Source organism: Grammomys surdaster, unplaced genomic scaffold, assembly GCF_004785775.1.
Source record: "Grammomys surdaster isolate TR1022 unplaced genomic scaffold, NIH_TR_1.0 63, whole genome shotgun sequence".
Lineage (NCBI taxonomy): Eukaryota > Metazoa > Chordata > Mammalia > Rodentia > Muridae > Grammomys > Grammomys surdaster.
This window is the reverse complement of record NW_021604565.1, coordinates 13,441,213-13,465,533: the sequence shown is the minus strand read 5'-3', so window position 1 is coordinate 13,465,533 and position 24,321 is coordinate 13,441,213. Positions and strand designations below refer to the sequence as shown.

Genomic DNA, 24,321 nt, shown 5'->3' with positions numbered 1-24,321 from the left:
TGTATATTAAAATGGATGAACTTATAAAGAATTAACTTTTGAATTTGTATATTAAAATGGATAAACTCATAAAGAATTAAATCTTGGCTGAACATTTGATACTGCAGGATGTAAGTCTCAGCATTTTTGGAATTTTGATTGTCCACAATGAGAACACTAATTAGCATATGGCAGAAGGATGTTTTGGGCAGGCTGATACAGGAATTGTTGGAAATTCTGCTCTAATCTCAAGCCAAATTTATTGAACATTTTTTTGTTTTTGTTTTGTTTTGAGATACGATCTCATGGAATCCAGGCTGGCTTTGAACATGAGGTGCGTCAGAGGATGGCTTTGAGTCTTGATCATCCGGTCTCCATTTAATGACTTTTAAAATGAAACTCCAGTCAGCAGCTGTCTTAGGGTTTTACTGCTGTGAAGAGACACCATGATCATAATAACTCTCAAATAGGACAACATTTAATTGGCCTGGCTTTCAGAAGTTCAGTTTATTATCTTCATGGTGGCATGACATCAGATATGGTGCCGGAGGAGCCAAGAGTTTTACTTCTTGATCCAAAGGCGGCCAGGAAGAGGCTCCCTTCCACACTGGGCGGAGCTTGAGCACAGGAGCCTGTAGTAGGCTGGCCTAATGCTACTTATAGCTAATGCTAATTTGGGGTCCTACACATAAGACACTGAGTGACTCAGCCCTCAGTTAATTCTGACTGGTAAATGAAGCTGCCAGCAGCCAATAGGTGGGCAGAAGAGACATAGGTGGGGTTGAGGTTTCATGGGCTTGGGGAGAGAGTGACCATTTTAGAGGTCACTCAGTATAGTGCTTAATTTTTTCCTTCCATAATCCCCTCTCATCTGAAGATTTTAGTAGGAAGAAGCTGCCATGGGGTAGAAGAACGTGCAGGAGAGGAGAAAGGAGAGTTCAGGCCTGCGTGCTGCCTAATTGACGCTCAGAGCATCCCAAACGGAGCATAGTAAGTAAAATCTCAGGTTATCGGAGGGAAGCAGAGTCTAACAACATGGAGGGTAGGCAGCTGCCGGCTATTGTGCTGCTTATTGTAAATACAAAGGTTAACTGTGTCTTTCTTCTGGAAGCTCAATAACCAAAGGTGGGGTAAAGAAGCCCTAGGCTGGGATTTTTGATATTTTTACTATGGGAGCCCTCAAAACCCCTTCTCACAGTAACACACTTCCTCCAACAAGGCCACACCTCCTGATAGTGCCACTCCCCATGGGCCAAGCATATTCAAACCACCACAACTTACATAGCATTTCAATTTTCTTATTTATTTTTGAGAAAGGGTTTCACTATGTGTAGCCTATCTGGCCAGGAACTGAAGTTAAGGTTCCTGCCTCAGCCTTCTTAGATAGGGTTACAGACATGTCCCATGAACAGAGGTCACTGTTTCTGGTTGGCTCCTCTTCCTAGGTTGGGAGGATGCTCCTGGACTCCAGAGGCACCAGAGCATCCTGGGAAGCAGTAGGAGCGGCCCTCCTTGCTTGCGGACACCCATGAAGAGGATTTTGATTCTTCAGCTTGGCTCAACCTCAGGCTTTGTCTCTATTTCTCTAAGGCGCCTCTCACCGTCTACGCCTCTTGTCAGCTAACCTCAGCTCACACTTCTGCACTGAGTTAGTGTCCCTTGCTCTGGTAAACTTTCCTGTCCCTAGACTCAGCTATTGAGTCTGCTTCCTTGTAAGACTGTAGATGTTGGGACAATATCTAGCAGGTCTGCTGTGAGTCCCACAGCCCAGGCCAGACTCCAGATACACAGTAGATATATGCTGTGTGAACCACCGCTCCCCTCTTGGCTGAAGGCTAGGCCACTTTCTGAGTCACTCACTGAGGAGACGGCCTTCACCTTGCCCTGCCACTCCCTGCCTAAAGATGCAGAAAGGCCGGCTGTGCCCAGTTTGTGTGTATTTAACCCAGGTGACAAATGTCATAGCTGAATGGTAGCATTGGCTCGGCAGGTTGTCCTCATTTACAGTGTACCGCGAGCGGCAGAAGGTACGATTCCTTGTCTCCAGCTCTGACTCTCATTTCTGTTGAAGAATCAAAATCCTCTTCACGGGTGTCCACAGGCAGGGAGGGCTTACCAGGATGCTCTGGAGCCTCTGTATCCAGGAGTGTCCTCCCAACCTAGGAAGAGGAGCCAACCGGAAACAGTGACCTGTGCAGCCAGGAAGGCCTTCTGCCCGAGCCCTAGGCCTCACAAAGAAGTTGCTGGTATTTGCAGCAACACCATGGAGGGAGGAGATCTGTTTCTGCTTTTGACCTGGAAACATGGATGCTATTCACTGAAAATCATGTGTTCCTGATGTTCACTAACTTATTTGCAAAGAACCAAAAATGTTTCATTTATTATTTTTAAAAATTAGGCCAAATGAGTTCTGATCTTTTATTGTTGGGACAGAGACCAAACTCACACCCAGGAACACTGTTAGCAGCTGGGTGATATGGAGCAGAGCTAGGCAAAAGGACAGAGATAGAAAGACAGACAGAGGGGCGGCAGGTAGAGTGTGGGACTGCAGACCTTGAGGCATGGTGCCATGGCCTCCCCCTATCCCCACTCACTCCCTGTCCCTGCACACTTTGCCAAGTGACCTAGTTTAGTTCTCCCATTCTCTTGGGGTTTGAGTGTTTGCCCCTTGACAGCTGCAGGTCCTTGCTGGGCTCCTGAACTGCACAGTACCTCAGCTCCTCCCAAGAAGGAGGTAGAAGGGCACCTGTCTCCAGCCATGGCTTTGGCTGGGTGACCAATGACCTAATGTGAAGATGTTTATGACAGTTGGACCTAACTATTTTTTTAAGTTTACAATGATGCAAAAGCAATATGCATTCAGTAGGAACACAGTATAATAAAAAAGTTTAATAATTTTTCAGTGGTTTAGTCCCTGTCCTCCATTTGCTGTGATAAAAATATTTCAAGGAAAGCAACTTAAAGGAGACGAGTCAGTCGGTGGTGGTGAGAAGTCCAGGTCACAGGCGTGTGAGGCAGCTCATCCCATCCCTTCTCAGGAAACGGAGAATGATGCACACTAGCGCTCAGCCTACTTCTGACATCTTCTACAGGCCCGGTCCCAGCCAGGGAATGGCAACACCCAGAGTGGGCAGGCCTTCCCAGATCAATCACTGCAGTCAGGATAGCATCCACAGGCACGCTCAGAGGCCCATCTCTCTTATGAGTTCAGATGCTGCCAACTTGACAATTAACACTAGCCATCACAAATAGGTGTCAGTACATGGTCCAGCCCTCCCTGAGACTGTGGGCAGTGGAAGCTTGCAGTTAGCTGCTGGACGATGATACTACCACATGCTGTCTCTCTAAGCTAGGAAACACACTTTAAATGCACTAACCACTTACTGTGTTCCCAACTTAACTTAGATTTATGAGGAATTAATCTCACCACAAATTGAGTAGTATTCTTCCACAAAGTTGTAAGAAATATTTAGCCTAAAGTAATATTTGTAAATTATTAATCATAAGCCCCAAACTTACTCCATATAAGTCATCCAAGTAAGCATATCAATAAGGCTAGATAAACACTTTGTGACAGAGCTACACAGTGGAATACTACTCAGCAATGAAAAAGGAGACACTTTATAAAATGCAGTACCACTAAGCAAAAATAAATAAATAAAAATTAAAAAAGAAGTGCAAACTCTGTATATAAACTAGAGGAACCTCTAACTATGCTACGCAGAGGGACCTAGGTCATACAGTACACACTGCCTGATTCCACTTATATTAAAAAAGTCAAACTAATCCACATGACAAAGCATATGAGCTGTTACTTGTGCTGAGGGAGGTGGGAGGGACCGGGAGACCTGAGTCTGGGACTGACCGGGTGGAAGGAGAGAACAGAGTTCTGTGTGTTGTCCTGTGACTCTGACACATTCTAATAAATACAGTACGAATGAATAAATCTAACTTTAAAATAATGTAAAAGTGCCAAAGGCATATCAATAAAGTGATGGTACAAATATGATTATTTTTATTTTTTAAAAATTATTTTTATTATTTTATGTGTATGGGTATTTTGTCTGAATGGGTGTCTGTGCTGTGCACATGCCTGGTGCCCAAAGAAGGTAAAAAAACATCAGATCCCCTAGAACTGGGGTTACAGACAGGTGTGAGCTGTCATGTGGATGCTGGGAATTGAGCCCATGTTTTCTAGAAGAGAGGCGTGCTCTTACACTGGCCCATCTTTCCAGCTTTCCAAACGTGGTCGTTGAAGAGGAGGTCTCAGGGCATTGGCTGGAGCATCAGACCACTTGCTTCTTTTCCCTGATTGACCACTTGCGAATTCTGCCATCAGGATACGGAGAGTGATGGGGAGAGTGATGGATAACACTGGTGCGAAGCTGACTCGTCTTTAGTTCCTTCCGGTCCACAGTCCATGGTGTCACTCAGTCTGTTGACAGACAACTCACAGGTGTACCCAGAGGTTTAGCTCCTAGGTGATTCTAAGTCCCATCAAATTGGCAATCCATTTTAACCATAGTCACAAGTTAATAGAATTAATACCAACAGTGAAAACCCAAGAAGTTGGTGAAAGATCCTGGGAACAAAGATTCTTAAGAACCCAGCGACAGAGAGAGGTATCTAGTCTAGAACAGTGCTTCCCCAGGTCAGAGAGACCCAGGCCACTTCCATGTTTTTGATTTCCTATTACTGGAGAAAGAAGACTTTAAAAAGATAAAACAATAACAAACCACCAAAGCAGTGTTACATATGGACGGAATACTATGATACATTTTTACAAAGTTAAGACAAAAACAAAACAAAACAAAAAACAAAAGACCCTGAGCCTAATGCCACTGTGATGGTTATAGAGTAGTTTCTTCTCTTTCTTTCTTTTTTTTTTGTTTTTTGTTTTTTGTTTTTTTGTTTGTTTGTTTGTTTGTTTCGAGACAGGGTTTCTCTGTGTAGTCCTGGCTGTCCTGGAACTCACTCTGTAGCCCAGGCTGGACTCAAATTCAGAAATCTGCCTGCCTCTGCCTCCCAAGTGCTGGGATTAAAGGCGTGCACCACCACTGCCCGGCTATAGAGTGCTTTCAAGGGGTACCCACTTCCTAATCTTAATCCACAGTATACTGTAGCCAGCGCTGGGATGATGGGAAACTCCCAAATCATCAAGGCACACTCCGTAGAAAATGCCAGAATTCCGGTATGAGGCGGGTCTGAATGCCACTTCATCATCTCCTTCTCTCTGGAAGTGGACAGACATTCTGTTGGTCACAGACACTAGACCTGGCCCTGAAGCGGCCCCTAGAGAAGCTGTTCCCTTAGACAAGCTGCCTGGCTCTGATGATTTGGGGCAGGGTTGGGTCAGTGACTTTCTGGCAGTTGTATAGAATGTTCATTTGGCTGGAGCCACGATTCTTAACTTCTGCGGGTTCAAGGAGCCCTCTGAAAAAGAATCCGACGCCCTCCCTCCCTCCCTGCCCCACAGAGGCACGCTTTCCTCTAAACTTCCAGCGCCTGGCCTCCAGGGTAACACTGGCCTGAGAGCTTCTGGTATTCCTGGGGTCCCTCTGAACCCTGCGTCTCTAGTCCAGCCTGAGAACCAACCTGAGGACAGTGGAGGGGGGCAGGGCGGGGTAGGGCGGGGCCAGACGCAGGCCCCGCCCACCCTAGACCTAAGGCAGGAACGGGAGCCCTGGACCCAGCCTAGACTCTAGGCGGCACGCTGTTTGGTCATCACCAGAGCCATGAAGATGCACTTCTGCATCCCGGTGTCCCAGCAGCGCCCAGACGCGCTGGGGGGCCGCTACGTGGTGCGTCTGGGGCCCAGGGTCGGCTGGGTGGAGAGGGGCTCGGTAACCCTGCGCCCCACCCCCAATCCCCACCCTCACCTTGGATAACCGGGCAAGTGTCTGTGCTTTCAGTTGTACTCCGTGTACCTGGACGGGTTCCTCTTCTGCAAAGTACGCTACAGCCAGCTGCACCGCTGGGATGAACAGGTGAGCCCGGTGGGGAAAATGTGCCCAAGGGCTTGGATTGTGTCACTCTAAAACACACTGGTCTCTCCTCTCTGTCTCTCTGTCTCTGTCTCTCTGTCTCTGTCTCTCTCTGTCTCTCTGTCTCTGTCTCTGTCTCTGTCTCTGTCTCTCTCTCTCTCTCTCTGTGTGTGTGTGTGTGTGTGTGTGTGTGTGTGTGTGTGTGTGTGTGTGTGTGTGGTGGAGAAGGGCTGGATACAGGCTCCTGATCTGCAAACTACAAGCACTCTTTAATCCCAGAGCAATCTCCTATACCAACATCTCCAACATCAAGTCAGCCTTAGAACATGAACAGATGAATAGGACCATAACGACCAGTTGCAAAGTCACCTCCTTCCCCTGGCTTTTTGTGCTCACAGCCCTCAGACCAACCCCGAGTAGAGTCAACTGGGACAAGTGTCCTTTGTTCAGGTTCTAGTTCTAATGTGGTCTCTTCTGGCCCATATCTCCAAGTCCCTTTGTTAGCAAACCCAAGACTCACGAGCTAAAGGGTCACACTCAATGCAGACTGGCTTGTGGCAGCTAATCAGAAAGTGTCACAAAGTGACTCAAAAGCATCTTATGCAATCTAGGGGGGGTTTCTGGGAGACTCCGGGGCTTGAGAAGGGACTGGTCCAGGAGCTATCTTCCAAGCAGAGGATGTGACAGTGGCAGACAGGAGCAGGAGGTAGGAATAGGCAAAGGGAAAGATAAAAGCCAGGCAGAGTGGCACATCCCTGTAGTCTTAGCCCATGGGAGACGGAGGCAGGGGGATAGAGAATTCAAGACCAGCCTGGGCTACACAGACTTGTCTCAGAGCAAAAAGAAAAGGGTGTAAGGTGTGTAAGAACCATATTAGCTCAGAATGAAGAAGGAGCTGGGGAGGCTGGCGCCTGGCAGGAGGGGCACCCGAACAATTACAAGGCTTTCAGCGTTCCCTCTTGCCGAAGCCCTGTGCAATCCTGGGCCCTACAGCTGACATTGCCTTCACAGGCTTCTCCAGAGCTGCGGAAAGCATCGAAGGCAAATCACAGGGGCATCAGTCAGACAGGCTGTATTTATCTGAAGGCACAAAAGGCTGAGCTGGCCAGCGTTTCACACAGCAGACATTACCAGGGTTCAACATGGCAGGGGGTGGGGGGGTGGGGGGGAGCTGCAGCCCTTGAGGGGGGTTCCCTGGGGACAGGGCTGCAGCTGACCGTGTCAGAGAGCATGGGTCACATGTCACCTCACAAAGACTCACAAAGGGTGAGTCTTTTATGAATTACCCTGGCTGATGAGAGCTGAGGAACCTGGATAGGAACCCCTTCTTAATCTTACAGGTGTCTAATACATGGGATATAAAGTCAATTATTTTATTTTTATTTTTGAGACAGTCTTCCTATGTAGCTCTGGCTGTCCTGGACCTCACGATGAGAGGTTCTCCTGCCTCTGCCTCCCAAGTACTGGGGTTAAGGGTGTGTGCTGCTATGCCTGGATAAATTCAATTCCTACATCCAAAACCCATTCTAGCAATGTTACAACCTTTATTTAACATAATACACATATAGTAAAAGCTTCACACAGAGCTTGTAAGGAAATAAACTGGCAAGAACTTTATACCCCCTTCTACATATACATAGCCTTTCCTTTTTATAGCACCTTGTATTTGGTCAGACTAATAAGTATTTGGGGCTAACAAGATGGCTCAGCGGCACTTGCTGCAAAGCCTGTTAACTTGAGTTCAATTCCAGGAACTCACATGTAGAAGATCACCACCTCCTGCAAATTGTCCTCTGACCTCACACATGTGCCCTGCCACTTCCATGGGGGTGGGGGGGAGAAAGGGAGGAAGAGGGAGAGAAAGAGAGAGGGAGAGAGAGAAGAAAAAGAAAAAAAGATAGGAAGGAAGCAGGCTATGATGTTTAATCCCAGGATTTGGGAGGCAGAGGCAGGGGGATTTCTGAATCCAGCCTGGTCTTCAGAGAGTCCCAGGGTGGCCAGAGCTACAGAGAAACCCTGTCTCAAAACAGAACAAAAGGAAAAGAAAAGAGGAAAAAAAAACCTAGCAGAGAAGGATCTGGAAAAGCCCTTCGACTTTTGCCAGACTTGGAAAGGACACACACACACACACACACCATACACAGTCACACAAACAGACTCACTCACACACACACACATGCACACACAGACACACCCCATACACAGTCACACAAATAGACTCACACACACACACACACCACACAGTCACACAAACAGACTCACTCACACATATTCACACAGGTGCACACACGCACACTCTAGGCTGAGGGTATGGCTCACTCAGTAGCTTCCCTAGCACATTTGAGGCCCTGAGTTTGACCCCAGGTTTGTAAAGCAGGCATAGTTCAAGATCCTCCTCAGCTACATAGTGAGTTCAAGGCCAGGATAGAAAACAAACAAACAAACAAACAAAAAGAAAAAACAGAAAAAAACCTCCAACAGAGGCAGAGCCAGGGAACTGAGTTTCCCTTCTGTGCTCTTTCACAGAGGCTTTGAGACTGAGCTGAACTCTCCCAAGTCTTGGGATGCAACAGGCAAACCCGGCTGAGACTGGTGAGAGGCCTGTGTTGGTAAAATTGGACCATGGAGATGACGGTTGACTTTTGGCAGAATTTACTCAGCTCACCAAATATTTCCCATCCCCCCATCCCTGCCCCAGACTTCCTTCAACAGAAATGTCAAATTTCTTGAGGAACCTGTTCTTTGCTGTAAAACCTGCTGGGCCCTAGATTTCCCACCGTGATGACTTTTCTCACCTCTTGGCCTGAGGGGGAGGGCTCCCGAGGGGGAGCTCCCCTTGATTAAGGCAGATTAAGGTGATTTAGGCAGTCCTGCTGTCTGAAGGCTGCTGTGACTACAGCCAATTAGGGAATGTCTGTGACATTTATGTACACACGGAAAAGAAGACAATTCCCTTTTTGGTATCACTTGGTGAGCTATCAGCTAACCAAGACGCAGTTGCATGCAAAGAAGACAAATTCCTGCTTCATTGAATGATGCAGCAGAGATGCAGAATCAGTGTCCCGGCTGGTGGAGCAGCCCTGGCTGATGACAGTCGCAGCTGGGGCCCTTTTGAGTCTTTGGCATGGCAGGAGCAGTCCCCTGAGTTTAAGGGATACATACTTGCTGTGAGAATATTTGATTCCAGGATCGGATGAGAGCTGGGTCTGCAGGGATGAGGTAGGTGAGAGGCGTGGTGCATGATGGGAGCTATGCTGCCTATCAACTGACGATTGTGACCCTGTCACCTCCAGATCTTCTGATTTTCTGAGGAGAATCCAGAGCATCAGTTTTTTTAAAAATAAGCTTAATTTTTGTAGTAAAAGTCTTAGCTTATAAAAAAAAAAGTGCAGCAGTTTCCACACACCAGGCGTTCAGTTTCCTCTATTCTTTTCTTCAAACTATCGCAAAGATTTCTTTTTTGTTTTAAACACACGTGAGTGTTTTGCCTGCTTATATTTGCGCCATATGTGTGCACTCCCTCAGGTTTCAGAAGATGGAGTCAGATCCTCTGAAATCGGAGTTACAGACAGTTGTTAGCTAATGTGTGGGTGATTGGAGTTGAACCCAGGCCCTCTGGATGAACCAAGTGCTCTTAACTGCTGAGCCATCTCTCCAGCCTGGCGTCCTCTATGTTAACACCACCTTTAGTGTGTACACTTGTTACACTGATCCAGTCAGCAAGGATGGACTATTACAAACTGCACCTGTAAGTTATTAAGACTTGATTAGTTTATGTCTAATATCCACTTTCTGTCGAGGATCCAGGAGCATTCCACCTCGGTCATATCTCCTTTAGCTCTCTGACGATGGCAGTTCTCTCAGACAGCTTAGAGGGGGCTGGTCAGATCTTCTGTGGATGTCCCTCTAATTGGAGGCTTTGTTTCCACATGATGAAGAGCGAGCCGTGGGTTTTGAGGGCGAGGGCCCCAGTGGTTACCAGGGCATGTTCTACCCACATTGCCTCAGATGTCTGCCAGGCTAGGCCTCTCACTGCTGATGTTGTTCATGGCTGAGGAGACACCCATCTGGTTTTCCCACAGCAAAGCACCCCCATGCTCCCCCCCATTTAGAGTAGACTTTGGAAGGACATTGCTGTGCACAGTTGAATGGAAATTTATGTTTCCTGTTCACACACGTTATCTGGAATTATTCTACACAGAGACTGGTCTGTTCTCTCCTGTTCATTTATTCGGTGATTTAGTTAGACCGTCACGGGTCCATGGGTATTTATGCTTTGGATTATGTATCAATGCTGCTTCGTTTTATTGATCCAGTTGTCTGAGCTTTGGCCACAGGAACTTCATTTGGCTCCCATGTCTCTTTTATGTTCAGTCATTGAACACTTCCATACTTTCTGGTGCTCCAAGGTGGTCCCGGCTCTGTCTTAGAAAGAGGAATTGCTCTGTGGATCTGCGGTGACTGTCAATGAGGAATGAGACAAGTCTGGGTGTAGGAGTGCTCACTGCTGCTACAGTGTTGCTTCCAGGCCTTCCCTGCAAAGCTAGGAAGCAGACACCATGTGCTGTAGCCCAGGCTTTCCTATACCGACTTCTATGAGTGTCCACTCATATTAGTTCTTCCTCTTACTGCTGCGATAAAAGTTCAGACAGAAACAACCTAAGCAAGGAAGAGCTTATAATGACTCACGGTTTCATAGGGCATAATCCATCATGGCGTGAGGACATGGTGATGAAAGCATGCAGCTGAGACTTGTCACAGGAGCCATCCCAGGCCCAAGCCACAGTGTGGCTAACCCTCAGCACTCATTCCTAGCCACCTATTGCTACTGGACAGACTCATTTCTTGAGTCTGTATGCTGCACAGTACCGTGAGAATTAACTCACACGCCCACGGAGAACAGCTTCATCCACAGTACAGCGCTTATGCGCAGTCGGTTTTTGTGCATTCTTCTTGTGGCCCTCACACACTTCAGTCCTGTCTTACGCCATTGCTCCCTCCTTCCTTGCTCCTTCCAGGGAGGTGGTGTGGTGTGCTTGTCACGCAGTGAGAGTCTTCTGTCATGTGCTGTGTTCCATCCCGAGATTCTTCAGACTACCTAAATGACTTTTAAAAATATGTGCATTTGTCAAGCTTGTGCTGTATAGTTTAGTGTGCCTGGATGAGCGTGGAGCACCGTGCCCCAGGGGTATATGCTGGCACAAGAAGCTTTTTTGCTCTAAAATGTGTGCTTGACCTATTTAGTACTCCCCTGTCCCACAGCTCTGGTGACAAGGGACCTTTTTACTATATTTATATTTTTACTCTTTTCAGATGGTCATATAATTGAATTCATACAGTAGCTTTTTCGGACTGGTTTCTTTCACTTAGCAAGACGTATTGAAGGTTTATCTGTATCTTTTTGTGGCTAGATCATTTCTTTTCATGAATGAACAATATTCTATTGTAGGAAGGAGGTCACTATTTATTCACTCATATTTTGAAGAGCATCTTTGCAAGGTTCTAGATAAAGCAGATTTTTGGGGCACTGTTTGTTTGTTTTTCAAGACAGGATTTCTCTGTGTAGCCCTGGCTGTCTTTGAACTTGCTCATACTGTAGACCAGGCTGGCCTCAAACTCAGAGAACTACCTGCCTCTGCTTCTTGGGTGCTGGGATTAAAGGCCTATAACCCAGTTTCAAGCAGATTTTAAGAGACATGTGTGTGTGTGTGTGTGTGTGTGTGTGTGTGTGATGTGTGTGGGTGCCCTTGGAGGCCAGAAGAGGCTGTCAGAACCCCTGTTACTGGAGTTACAGGAAGTTGTAACCTGTCTGATGTGGTGCTGGGAGATGAACTCAGGCCACTGGAAGAGCAGCAAGTGCTCTTAACAGCTGAGCACCTGTGGTTTGTGTGGACATAGTCTTCAAATGAGTTCAGTAAATTGTTTCAGGTGTGATTGCTGGATTCTATAGTGAGACTGTGCTTAACACCATAAGAAATTACCAAACTGCCTTCTAATGTGGTGATAATATTGTGTATTCTCTGCAGGATATGCTTTTAAAATTTAAACCACAAAAATAAATGCTGGCATCAAATATGGGTTCTCTAGGAACTGAACAACAGCCGAGCAGTAAGCAGCAGGAAGCCGTGATTTGTTCATAGTCAGACAGTTAATAACCTTTCTATATTCAGACCAACTTTTGGCTGGTAGAAAACTGGTCACATCACTGTCCATCAAACACTTGGAATGTGGCTTGTATGACTTAGAAACTAATTTAAAATTTTTATTTCATTTGAGTAATTTAAGTGTCAATTCACTTATGAGTTTCTCACCACAAAAGCCATAGTTATGTCATTGTATTTAATTGCACCCACACAGGAGTCATAATTCTAGATCCTTGGAACGATTTTGCCTTTGTCTTGGGTGGTGAGATGCCACCAAGGATTTTGAGCAAGGCAGTGTGAGATTCCACTTACATCTCTGAAGCATTACTTGAGACACTGTGTTAGAAATAGGTAGGAGGTCACTAAGAGAAGCAGAGAGACCGCTTAGAAGGCTGCTCTCACAACTCAGGAGCCAGAAGGCAGTAGCTTGCACCAGCTCAGTGGTTATTGGAGTGGAGAGAAGTAGTCAGGTTCTCCATGTGCTTTGAAGTTAGGGACCGCATGAATTGCCAGATACACACAGTGATCATGGCAAAGGCCACTAAAGTTAAACAGAAGTTTAAGGTCTTGTCTGTTTGTGGCCTCCTTTCTCTTGCAGCTGGTTTCAGCTGGTTTCAGCTGGTTTCAGCTGGTTTCAGCTGGTTTCAGTCTTTAAGTTCTTGTAATAGTCAGGTTTCAGCACCTCTGCTTCCCAGGTGCAATGCTAACACCTGACTAGGGCTCTGACTGGTTTCCTTTACTAAAATAGTAAAATACTAATAATTATGAAGTGTGTGTGTGTGTGTGTGTGTGTGTGTGTGTGTGTGTCCTTGCATGAATGTAGGTGCCTGCAGAGGTTAGTGGACAGATCATTCTGGAGCTGGAGTTACAGGCAGGTGTGAGCTGCCTCAAGGGTGGTGGGAATAAATCTGAGTCCTCTGTAAGAGCACATGAGTATTAATGTATGTACCACCTCTCCAGTCCCTAAAAGTTGTTTTTATGTCTTCCATAAAAGTGACTGCCACCATAGTGTCCGGGTCTGTATGGTGGTAGAAGGAAAGGGCCTGCCTGGGCTTCATGTCAGTCGTATGGGACATCTGTAATTAGCACCACCCCATAGAATTGACACAGAAGGCACAATTTCAGTTTAGGTAGCCACCTTAATCAGAGTAAAAAGAGCCAAGAAAGGTGGCACACAGCTTTACTCTGACATAGAAGGTATCTAAGGAGGATCCTTGTGAGTTCGAGGCCAGCTTGGTCTACATAGCAAGTCTCAGAATAGCCAGGACTGCAAAATGAGATAATTCAAAAAAAAAAATAATCTGACTATAATCTCTGATCTTTCATATATAAAATGGGTTTAAGGAAATGCATGTTATGGTGGCAATATTATAAAAATATATCCCAGCTTCACCAAAGCAGGGCTGGAGTTAGTGTTCTGTGCTGTTGCAGGGACCACTGTGGCGTGCACACTGAGAGACGTTCTTCCAAAGGTCACTCACAGCCTCCTTCCCTTCCTTTGGCTGCCAACGAGGTTTATTTTATGTTTCTGTTTAAATAAAATGCTCTAAGACAAGGCCTTGTGTCTCCTCAGCTCTGCATTAGTGTCTCACACTGACTGTATCTTGGTGCCTTTCAGCTGAGACGGGTGTTTGGAAACTGCCTGCCCCCTTTCCCACCGAAGTACTACCTGGCAATGACTACCGCTATGGCTGCAGAGAGGAGGAATCAGTTGGAACGCTACCTGCAAAATGGTATGTGCTTGAACCATTTTATAGCTTTATTGCAACGTCACAAAAGCCATCATCATCTAGTTTTGGGTTTTACCATCATTCGGACAGAAGACTTCATGTCCATTGGCAATGATATCTGTAACTTTAATTTTTCAAACCTTACTATTAATGATGGTTCTTAAATGCTTTAACCTCCCTTCTAGGCCACCACCGACCAGAAGTAGTGGGAAAGAAAGGATATGGGGGAGGAGGGGGAAGTGGACCTATTTAAAAAGGTTCTTTGGAGTAACTCCTGTCTGTGTTGTCTGGAAATCAGTGGTTCAGTTCCCAGGTCAGCAGCCACAGCTCAATCCACTTGCAAACAGTTCATGGATACACCAGCAGTCCAGTTTGGTAAAGTCAGAATAGCAAACACGAATCAGCAGGAGTGGCATGACCTAGCAGAGACAGCCAGGCCTCGGCTTCCACATGAGTCAGCAGGAGGGACCAGGGACAACAAGAATGCCAGGAAAAGGTCTTGGCTGTGCCTCTCTCAGAGCAGCGAAGATTAGCAAAGACTCAAGACTAACAAGCATTTGGCTATGCAAGCAAGCCTGGCTCAGCCTCCGTCACTGTCCATTGAGTCCTTTTTATATTTCCTCCAAACACCACCTGTCCTCCACGAGTCTTGCCTCAGCACGTGAGTCTGTCTCAGCTGACATCACTCTGCCAATCAGCCCAAATCTGTGGAAGCAGCAAGAAGCTATGGCACACCACAGAAGCTTTTTGGTGCGTTTCTCTCTATGGAGTCCCGACAAATGGAGCGCAACTCTGCAGTGTAAGGCAGACCAATACATGCCTGTTGTTAGCCGAGAAAGCCCCTAGCATGTGATGAAACACTCACTTGATTCTTTGGGTAGACTTTACATTTTCAGATTACCAAGTGTCTCACTAAACTGACTGCGTAGACCCAACCAGCAATATGGTTTTGCTTCTTGTAATAGTTCCATCGTTTTATCCAGAGGGTAATAAGGTAACTGTGGCTTGAGTATGTGGGACTCCTGGGAGTACCACAGTCCTGAGTTGCTTCGATGGGCTCATATTGCCAAGGCCACCTCAAGGGGGCAGACTCTGTTGATTGTTTTGCATTGAGAACTCTCCCGTACACCCAGGAAGGCCACACTGCTGGGACAAGATCTCAGAGTTCCTGGGGGACGCAGTTGACAGACCTGTGCTCACTTGGTGTGCTTTCCGTATCTTTCAGTAACGGCGGATCCCCGTGTGACAAGGAGTGACATCTTCACTGAGTTTTTAACACTGGTACAGCTGGTAAGCTTGTCTTCCCTCTGCGGTCTGTCCTTTTCCAGGCACACATGCGTTCCAGAACTTGGGTAAAGTGAATTCCTTCCTAGTAGGCTGGAGGCTGCTGGCTGCTTGAATCCTACAGGGAGATAAAGTGTGTCTCGTACTTTGGTTTACAGCCTAAGCAGGTACTTTATTCTGTAGCCTGGGTGTCTCACATCCCCATGCTGATCCCAAGAGAGGAAGAGACTGAGCTGGAGTTTTAGCACTTGAATCCCCATACTGAGATGAGACCCAGTGGCTATAGCCGAGGTCTCCAAAAGCACCATAGTGCAGACATTGGGGCAGGAGGCCATGCTGGCTGCTACCTGCCTGTCTTCCTAACTTTACTGCTCACAGACAAGAGCCAGCCTGAACAATGTGGCCTAAGGCAGCCCTTTTCCAGGGACTCTCAAAGGAATCACAGGTCCTTCATGGCGCAGGCTGAAAGTTTGGTAAGCCATTTGCTTAGCTAACCTTTCTCTCCTTTGCACATGTGCAAGCATTTGTGCCTGTACCTGGGACCTTAACTGACCAGAAAGGGAGTGGAATTACACAGTAAGAAGCTTATTATTGGACCAGACTCCTGTATCAATTACCTTCACACTGCTATGACCAGAATACTTGACAGAAACAAGGATGAACTATTTCTATTGGCTCAGGAGAGGGTTTCTATCCATTGAGGTAGGAAGGGCTCAGCATCAGGAGAGTGTGTTGGAGAACAGCTGCTCAGATCTCTGCAGACAGAAAGCAGAGGACACAGCAGAACCAGGGGCTAGACTTTAAATTCCACAGGCCCATCTCTAGTGGTAAGTCAGATCTCTTAAAGGGTCCACAGCCTCCCGAAACAGGGCCCCAAATGGGAAGCAAAAGTATAACACATGAGCTTGCCAGGGCCTCCTTCAGCTCCAGAACACAGCATCAATCCCTGACGGGAGGAATAATACCTTGACAAGAATCACAAAGACTTCAGGAAGCTTTATAAACACATGGGTCCACGCATGTGCAAGTGCTAACTGACCTAGTTGAGCAGAGAAACAGCTCTAGGGCCATCCGTGGTACAGTGGTTTAGTTTGTAAGCACTCTTTCTTCATGATGCTGGGGACCTGGCATATGCAGGTGAGCACAATGCTGTCTGTTGCTGCCCTTGTCCACACTCCCAGTGGCTGGCGCTCTTCCTCCCCTCCCCCCACCTCTCCCTCTCCATTGTTAATGTGGTACTACTGACGGTAGGATAAACCATATGAGTGTGCACAATGCTAAGTGACTGTCCTGTCCTCACAGCCTCCACCACCAGGAAAACCCTATTTTCAGTTCACTGCATTCGATCTTTCTGTGTAATCTGTGCATGTCCAAGAATATGAATATACATTTCATTTTACAATAAGCACATAGCAGACACACTTTCTTTTTTGAGACCTTGTCTCACTGTTTGCCAGTTTGTCCTTCTCGGCTCATTATGTAGTCTATGCTGGTCTGAAACTCATGCTTCAGGCTCCAAATGCTGGGATTATAGGCATACAACAATGTGCTTGACTATAAAACTTTCTTTTTAAAGCTTGACATCTGGGTTTGGAGACAAGATTCGGTGGTTAAGATTGTTAGTCCTATAACCAGAACCCTAGTTAGATTCGCAGCACAGATGTCAGGTGGTGCACAGCTGCCTAGAACTCCAGTTCCAGCTGTGTCCTCTTCTGGCTTATGCTTGCAGGATCCCTCCAGCGCGAGTGCACATGCGCACGCTCACACACACACACACACACACATGCACACACATACACACACATACATGCACATACATGCACATACACGCACATACACACACATACACGCACATACACACACACACATGCACACACATACACACACATACACACATGCACACACATACGCACATACACACACACACAGAATTAAAAATGAAACAGTTTGTTTTTTAAAGGCAGCACTGTCGTAGCTCACTGTATGCCATTAAACATAAGTTTGGGAGACATTACAGCTTCTGCCCTCCTGTTTTAAGAATATATCTCCTGTGAGCTATCAGTGTTGTAGAATTTTGCTTTTGCACTTAGTTATTCCAGGAATTTTAAAGGCTTTTTGCCTGGTTCTAGATCTTTAGTATTTTGACTTTCCAGCGTTATAGAACACTTTTCCCACCAGCTGTTCTTTGTGGTGTCTCTTTTCTGAGCTCTCGTGTATTTTCGTTTCAGAAATGGCTTCATTTCCTCTCCCACTGAACTTCACCAGCTCATTTTTATATTAATTTCCCCCACCTCTTAGCTGGAGCCTCTCTCTACTCTTTGTCGTCATACGGAGATGTGTTGTTTCCACCACCATCCTTACGTGCACAGGGCCTCCTGCTTCCTCTGCACATGTGTGCCATGTGTTGGCCATGCTTTTCCTCCTTTGCATTTCTTTTGATTGGTCACAGCCCAGTTCTTGACAGCTCATTGGCCCTGTCTCTGGAGCTCACTGTTGGCTGGTGCCTGCCATTGGAGAGGGGCTGTCATTGAGTCACAGAGTGGAGTTATTTCTGGGTCTTGCCTCTTGTTTCTGAGCCTTTTTTCATTAATACTCCAGACCAGTGCAGTCTGGACTGTCTAGCAGCAATGCATAAGCCACAGTGTCTCTTACAGTGACCCAGCATTTCACACACTTCTGTCCACTCCAATCAGCAGCCCCAGACCCAGCCTGGTGACTGTGAATCAGGCTGTGATGGTCAGATTTTGATTTCTGTGACTTGGGACGATAATGTTCAGACTCTTCTTCTCTCTTCCCTCCCCCTTCTCCTCCCTCCCCTCCCCTTCCCCTCCCTTCCCTTCCCTTTCTCTCCTCCCTCCCTTCTTCCCTTGCTATCTCCACCCCATTCCCCCTCCACTTCCCAGTCCCCACTCTCCTTTCTTTTCTACTCTTTGAGACAGAGCTCACTGTACCACAGGCTGGCCTTGAACTTGCAATCTTCTTGCTTCTGCCTCCCAAGTGCTAGGATTCGGAGTGGGAACAACACTGGGTTTGTTTAGGCTCTCTCCATAGCAGTTCTGCAGCTGAGAATGGGGAGCATGCCTCTTGGGGTTGCTTTGAGGGTTAAACCAAAACACTCTGGCACTCACTGGAGAGACAGTACTAACGTAGGCGGTCAGCACCACTGTGGCTGAAGCCAGGCCCGGTTCCTTTTCTGGGTCCTGCTGGAAGGCAGTCTTTAGTGATCACAGAGTGACCACATATCTCTTGTGATGGCCCCTGAGCTGTTCTTGGCTTGGCTGAACCCTGAGACAGCTTAAATAGAATGGATTCCTTCCTCTGCTTCTGTATCAGGACTAGATCCATTCCACTATGCTGAACAGACGCTCAGAATGTCCTGGGCTCAGGCTTGGAACTCTTTTGCAATATCCAAAGATGGCTTTTCCTTTTGATGTTTTCACCTTAACTCCAGAAGGAGCGCAAGGCAGAAGTATCCTACTCCTACAGGTGTCCCTCCCTCACCCTTCTTCAGGGCTGAAGACTGAACCTAGGTCCTTGTGCTTGCTAGGCAGCAGTGTGCCACTGAGCGAAATTCCCAGTCCCTTGAAGGTGTCTTTAAGAGAGGTTTATGTTAAAAATTTGAAAAGGAAATTAAGTTTGAACTGGGAAGTTTGTCCTATTATGCACCATGTCTTGTTTTATCTCCTATCTTCTACATTAAACCAATATGTATTAAGGGGTGGCTATCCACCAGCCCTTCTCTAGGGACACAGAGGCACCAGTGAACGATTCTTAGGCTGGCTTGTGGACTCTGCTCACTTGGGGTGACAGAAAAATGTCTAGGCATATAAATAAATGTCATAGGCCCTGTGTTACAGTGTCCCACGAATAGAGACTTAGATCAAGTACTCTGGCACATGGCCACAATGCTGGAGAGTTAGCAGCCTGTCCAGATGTTTACCTCAGCAGCCCTGGCAGAACATCAGTGGGCCCTGCTGTTTCCAGTGATCTTATGCCCATTTACCTGAATGAAACCATGCATACTGTTGTTTCTATGAGGTTATGTGAGACCTAAGAGGAGGGACCACAGGTGGTGTCTTAGTTAAAGTTTTACTGCTGTGAAGAGACACCATGACCAAGGCAACTCTTATAAGGACGACATTTAATTGAGTCTGGCTTACAGGTTCAGAGGTTTAGTCCATTATCATGAAGGCAGGAGCATGGCAGCATCTAGGCAGGCATGGTACAGGAGTTCTATATCTTCATCTGGAAGGCTGCTAGCAGAATACTCACTTCCAGGCAGCTAGGATGAGGGTCTTAAAGTCCACACCCACAGTGACACACCTACTCCAACAAGGCCACACCTCCAAATGGTGCCACTTCCTGGACCAAGCATGTACAAACCACCACAGTTAGGAAGATATTCTAAAGAAGGTGATGTCTAAGCTGGTCTTGAAGGTTCCCAGAGAGGGCATGACGGAGAGTATATGCTCTCTAGCTCCCCCTCTCATCGGGGATAAGAAACACAAACAAGTCTGGAGGTGTGTTGTGGGGTCTGTGTCTCACCGAGCCCAGCACTCAGGCTGACTGCCCACCAGAACCAGGTGAGGGATCAGCAACACATGATACAACACATGGTATCATCTGTGCAGAAAAGAAGGGACAGCTGAGCTCTCGCAGTGACATTGCCCCTCTGGGCTGCTGGGAGGCTGCAGAGCCGAGATAAGCAGGGGTGAGCGGGGCTGCCCGACGGTGGGGGAACCCACCGAGCAGGCACCTGGCAGCTTTGCCACCTGGACATTTGCACTTCATCAGATAAGTGTGGTGCTTGCGCCCTTTTAGTGCTTAATGCCAAATAATCACATGGTCCCTTCAGGACTCAGGAGCAGGGGGAGAGCATGAAAAAGGTTCCATCAAGGACAACAAAAACTCTGGCTGCAAAAGTAAAAGAGGATTTGACCCTATGTTTAGTGTGCTGGTCTCCGGGGACCCTCTTATTTCTCATACTACGTGGAGAGAAGTGTTATCTTGGGTTAGCATGCGTCTAGTAAGCAGAAGGTCTGGATCCAGACCCACAGAGCCCTGGATTTGGAGCCTCTGACCCTTTGTGTTGCTGAGTGTTTCTGGAGGTTACAGCTCCTATACCTCCATGCAACTGTCCCTGGCTTGTATAGCCAGGATTCACTCCCCAACTGACCATGCCCTGGATTTTCATTCCATGTATACGTTAGAGACAAAGGGATTTTGAAAAGGCAAAGCTAGAGTCTACAGACTGAGGACCTCTCATGTTCCTGCTTGGTAACCCTCAGTGTACCTAAGAGCCATGGGAAGTAGGTTTGAGGACAAAGGAGGCCAAAGAGGCATTAAAGAGGCTTCTGTGCCCTGGGAACTAAAGACAACTTCCTTATTTAGGCAGTTTGCCCTACTAGGTTATTGTTGGGGACACTGGGGAGCCAAGGGTCCTCTGTCTTTTGGAGGCCATGGCCCCCATTCCCCCAGCAGAGAAATGATGGCGTACATTGTGGAGTCAGCAGAAGTGAGGCAGATGTGAGGTCATGCCTGAGCTGTTTTGGATTAAGTACCTCAGGAATGAACGCTGAGAACTTCTGTTTCTCCTCTATATGATTTCTGAGATGCCTTCTAGATAAGAACACTACCAACTGAGGTACTGGAGCTTTCTTGACTCCTTTATTTAATATCTGTCACCACTAAGTGAAATCAATGTGACTTTCCCCTCAATCCTACCTCTAACAACAGGGGAGCAATAACTGTGGCACCTGAGTGTCTGTGATGAGTTCTGCTCCTGTTCCACGCGTGTCCCCACCCCCACCCCCGAGCCCTTACTATAGCCCTCTGGGGTGGCCACCATTGGACTTACCATAGAGCTGAAGAAATGAGGTATAGAGAGGGAAGCAATCACTCCAGGTTAACACAGGTCACATGCCAAGGATGGCCGAATCTCCACAAGATACCCTAAAACAGTGGAGTTGAGAAACCTTCCAGGACGCTGAAGCCATGGAGGTGCTGGGATGACAGAGACCCCACAAACCTTGCCCTAAGTGGCTCTTCCATTTAGCTCTTTCCCAGACATCTCCTTTATAATGTAAGGAAAGTGTTTCTCCAGACTCTTCAATTCCTTCTAGCAAACTGTGGAGACTGAGTGTGAGTCGTGAGACCCTCCGGAATTTGTAATAAGCTGAGAAGAAAGATAGGAAGAAGAACTTTCCACGTGTCTACAGAGGGGCAATCTTGCTGCACTGAGATGTTAGTTAACTCACTGTGTCTTATACTAACACCAGGCGAATCATGCCAGCACCCAGCTCATCCTGCGTCCGGGTGTTCATCTGGTGTTCAGGCACTGGGAAGTTCAGCTAGGTATCCTGCCACATGCCTTTAATCCCAGCACTCTGGAGGCAGAGGCAGGTAGATCTCTGTGAGTTCCAAGCCAGTCTGGTTTACAGAGAAAGTTCCAGGAAGCTAGAGCTATACAGCGAGGCCATGTCTTAAAAAGGTGTGGGGGTGGGGATGGAGTTGGTTGCTGTGGGGAAAGCCCCACCCATCGAGTGTGCCACAGAGCAGACCTCTGGGATACTTAGACACATCTAAAGTGAGTTAATCCAAGTTTACCCAGCAAGATGTGGATGATTTTCATCAAAAGATTTTTTTTCCTCCCAAATAGATGGTCTATTGTTTACTTGGAAGTGTTTCAGACCTCACAGTATTACTCTGCCTTGATTCCTCTCCAGACCTCCCTTCACCTCTGCCTGGGTCCACCAAAGGACCTCCATTAAACCTCTGCACTGGGTATTGGCTTGCTTCACGCACCGTCCCACTGCACACAATGAGGACAGGCAGGGAGTGCTGGCCCTGTCTGTAATGGGTGTGGGAACTGATGTTTGTGCTTTTATTTATAGCACACCTTGAACATAACCACCAAGAGTGTCGCTCTGGCTGTATTCCTGCCTGATGGAAGTAGTGTTACAGTGGAAGTTCTAACGTCAGATACGGCTGAAAGGGTACTCGAGGTAAACTTTTGAGGAAGCCAAGGTATAGCCCATCCTCAGGGACCTTGATTTTATCCTTCCTGAGACCTCTGGGGGTTTTCCTAAGGTTGTGGCTACCTCCCTGGCGTCCACCAGGCTAGGCCCTGGCAATTTAGAGAAGACTCTCTCATGAGGCCGCATGTGTGGGAGTAGGGTGTAGGGCAGTGCCTGGCGGAGTCTGGAACAGCCATACCCAAGAGGGCAGGGGAAGGCCCTGCCTGCAGAGGGCAGCAGGGGAGTCCTTGAAGACTCCTTTCACACACAGGAAGCTCTAGAAGCCATGTCCAGAAGGTCTAATGCCGAGCTCCAAGGACCTGACTTGAGCTTGAGTCATTTAGAGGATGACAAAGATGAAACCCTAGAGCATTCTCTTCTCTGTGCTTCAGATGTGGCCATCAGCCACTCCAGCTCCTTAGCCTTGTCCCTCTGCCCAGCTGCACTGCAGGGGGGTGCCGTCTTCTCAAGCCAAGCCTTAAACGTGTAGGCTAGGTGGAAGAGAGCAGAGGAGAGTGGTGGCCTGTGGCCCCTGCTAAGGAAAACTGAATGGAGGTACATTTGTGGGTGTTGTTGTTGTTTTGTGAGACCACATTTTAGTAGTAAGCATAAAACCACAGATGTTGAGATCAAAGTCATTGATTTCAAAGAGGAACATCCTGGACCTGGTGTTGGAGGTTTTCATGGAGCCACAGTTGTTAACTTAATGGTTTACACTGGACCAAAGTCACAGCAAATCACACTTGACCATGGCAGGATGCGTCACAGAGAAGCAGGCCTAGGTGTCAAAATGGGACACAGCATGTGCACTTTTATACACCACTGAGTAGTGAGAAATGCCTTTTGTTTAGTGCATATAGGAAGGCAAGCCACTGGATGCCAGAAAACAGATGTTTGTGGAGAATGCTGCTGTTCTCTATCAGACCATAAACTCTAGGACAGTCCAGAACATATGTCTACACCCAAGGCAGGACAGCCAGCTTCAGTGGGGCCCAGTTGGCACTGATTTTGCCTTTATTCACTTTGAATTTCTATCTTCCTAAGATTTCTAGAACCAATGTTTTGTTAGCTACTTTTCTCAATGGCCCAACAGAAACGGGTTCAGGGAGGATGGCTTTGCTTTAGTTCTTGGTTGTGCCTCCATTATGGTGCAGCTTATGATGACAGGGATGAATAGCTATGACTCCTCATGACACAGTGGGTCTGAAGCACAGAATCTGGGCCAGAAGCAAAACTGGCCTAGATGCCTCAGGTCCCAGCCCTGTGAATTTGCAATAGCATCATGGCCAACAGTGTCTATAATCTCCAAATTCAGTGCTTCCTGCTGGCTACCAAGAGTTCATGACCCTGCCATTTCAGATTCAAACTATAACAAGTATTGAGCCATTTTTAGATTCCTAAATGTTTCTTTGCATGTCTGCTGGCCTGAAAAAGAATTCACTGTTGGTGTGCTCCAGACCGTTCTATCCTGAAGCCACAGCCCGCAGGTATGGTTATGAGTTCAATATTTCCCCTTTGCTTGTCCTTGTTAAGGTGGTGGCGCACAAACTCGGATTGCATCCAGAGCTGGTGGGCTACTTCGGCCTTTTTCTCATCCGGTGTTTCCTGGAGGGCAAGCTCTCTGGTAAGACAGAAAAGGAGAACCCAGGATTAGACAGGTGTGAGCAGGGGCTTGGCATTGGGGTGTTGAAAGTACACACTGGGACTGGATAGTACTCACAGGGACTGGCCACCCTTCAGGTTGTGGTTTCTACTGCTATCTTCAGCCCTGGATCAAAAATTTGGAGAATGTAACCAGGTGTAGTGGTGCTCACTGTTAATTCCAGCATTTGGAGGTAGAGGCAGACAGATCTCAGTGAGTTCAAGGACAGCTGGGTCTACATAATGAATTCCTGGACAGCCAGAGCTACACAGTGAGACCTTGTCTTAAATGAATAGACTATTTGGAGAATAACAGACTGTGTCATTGTTCAGAGACAGTGTGTCCCCAGAGAGGTAGCATGTCATTTCAACTTCATGTTATAGTGATATACTACTTGATAGAAACAGCATAAGGAATTAGTCATTTTTCCCCCATGACAGGGAAAGCAACAGGGGGCAAGGCAGAGCAGTTCACATCATAGTAGATAGGGGGAAAGGCAGAGCAGTTCACATCATAGTAGATAGGGGGCAGAGCGGAGCAGTT

At 47.1% G+C, this 24,321-nt stretch overlaps 1 protein-coding gene across 2 annotated transcripts in view; it reads left to right on the top strand.

Annotated features, from left to right (window-relative positions):
- Positions 1-5,670: 5,670 nt before the first annotated feature.
- Snx31 (sorting nexin 31) overlaps positions 5,671-24,321 on the top strand; it is a 56,684-nt gene continuing 38,033 nt past the window's right edge. For both annotated transcript variants that reach the window (XM_028767274.1, XM_028767264.1), the window contains exons 1-6: positions 5,671-5,780; positions 5,892-5,966; positions 13,725-13,839; positions 15,062-15,126; positions 22,014-22,124; positions 23,670-23,760. In XM_028767274.1, coding sequence (XP_028623107.1) covers positions 5,715-5,780; positions 5,892-5,966; positions 13,725-13,839; positions 15,062-15,126; positions 22,014-22,124; positions 23,670-23,760 — 523 coding nt within the window. In that variant the 5' untranslated portion in view covers positions 5,671-5,714. The remainder of the gene's footprint in view (positions 5,781-5,891; positions 5,967-13,724; positions 13,840-15,061; positions 15,127-22,013; positions 22,125-23,669; positions 23,761-24,321) is intronic.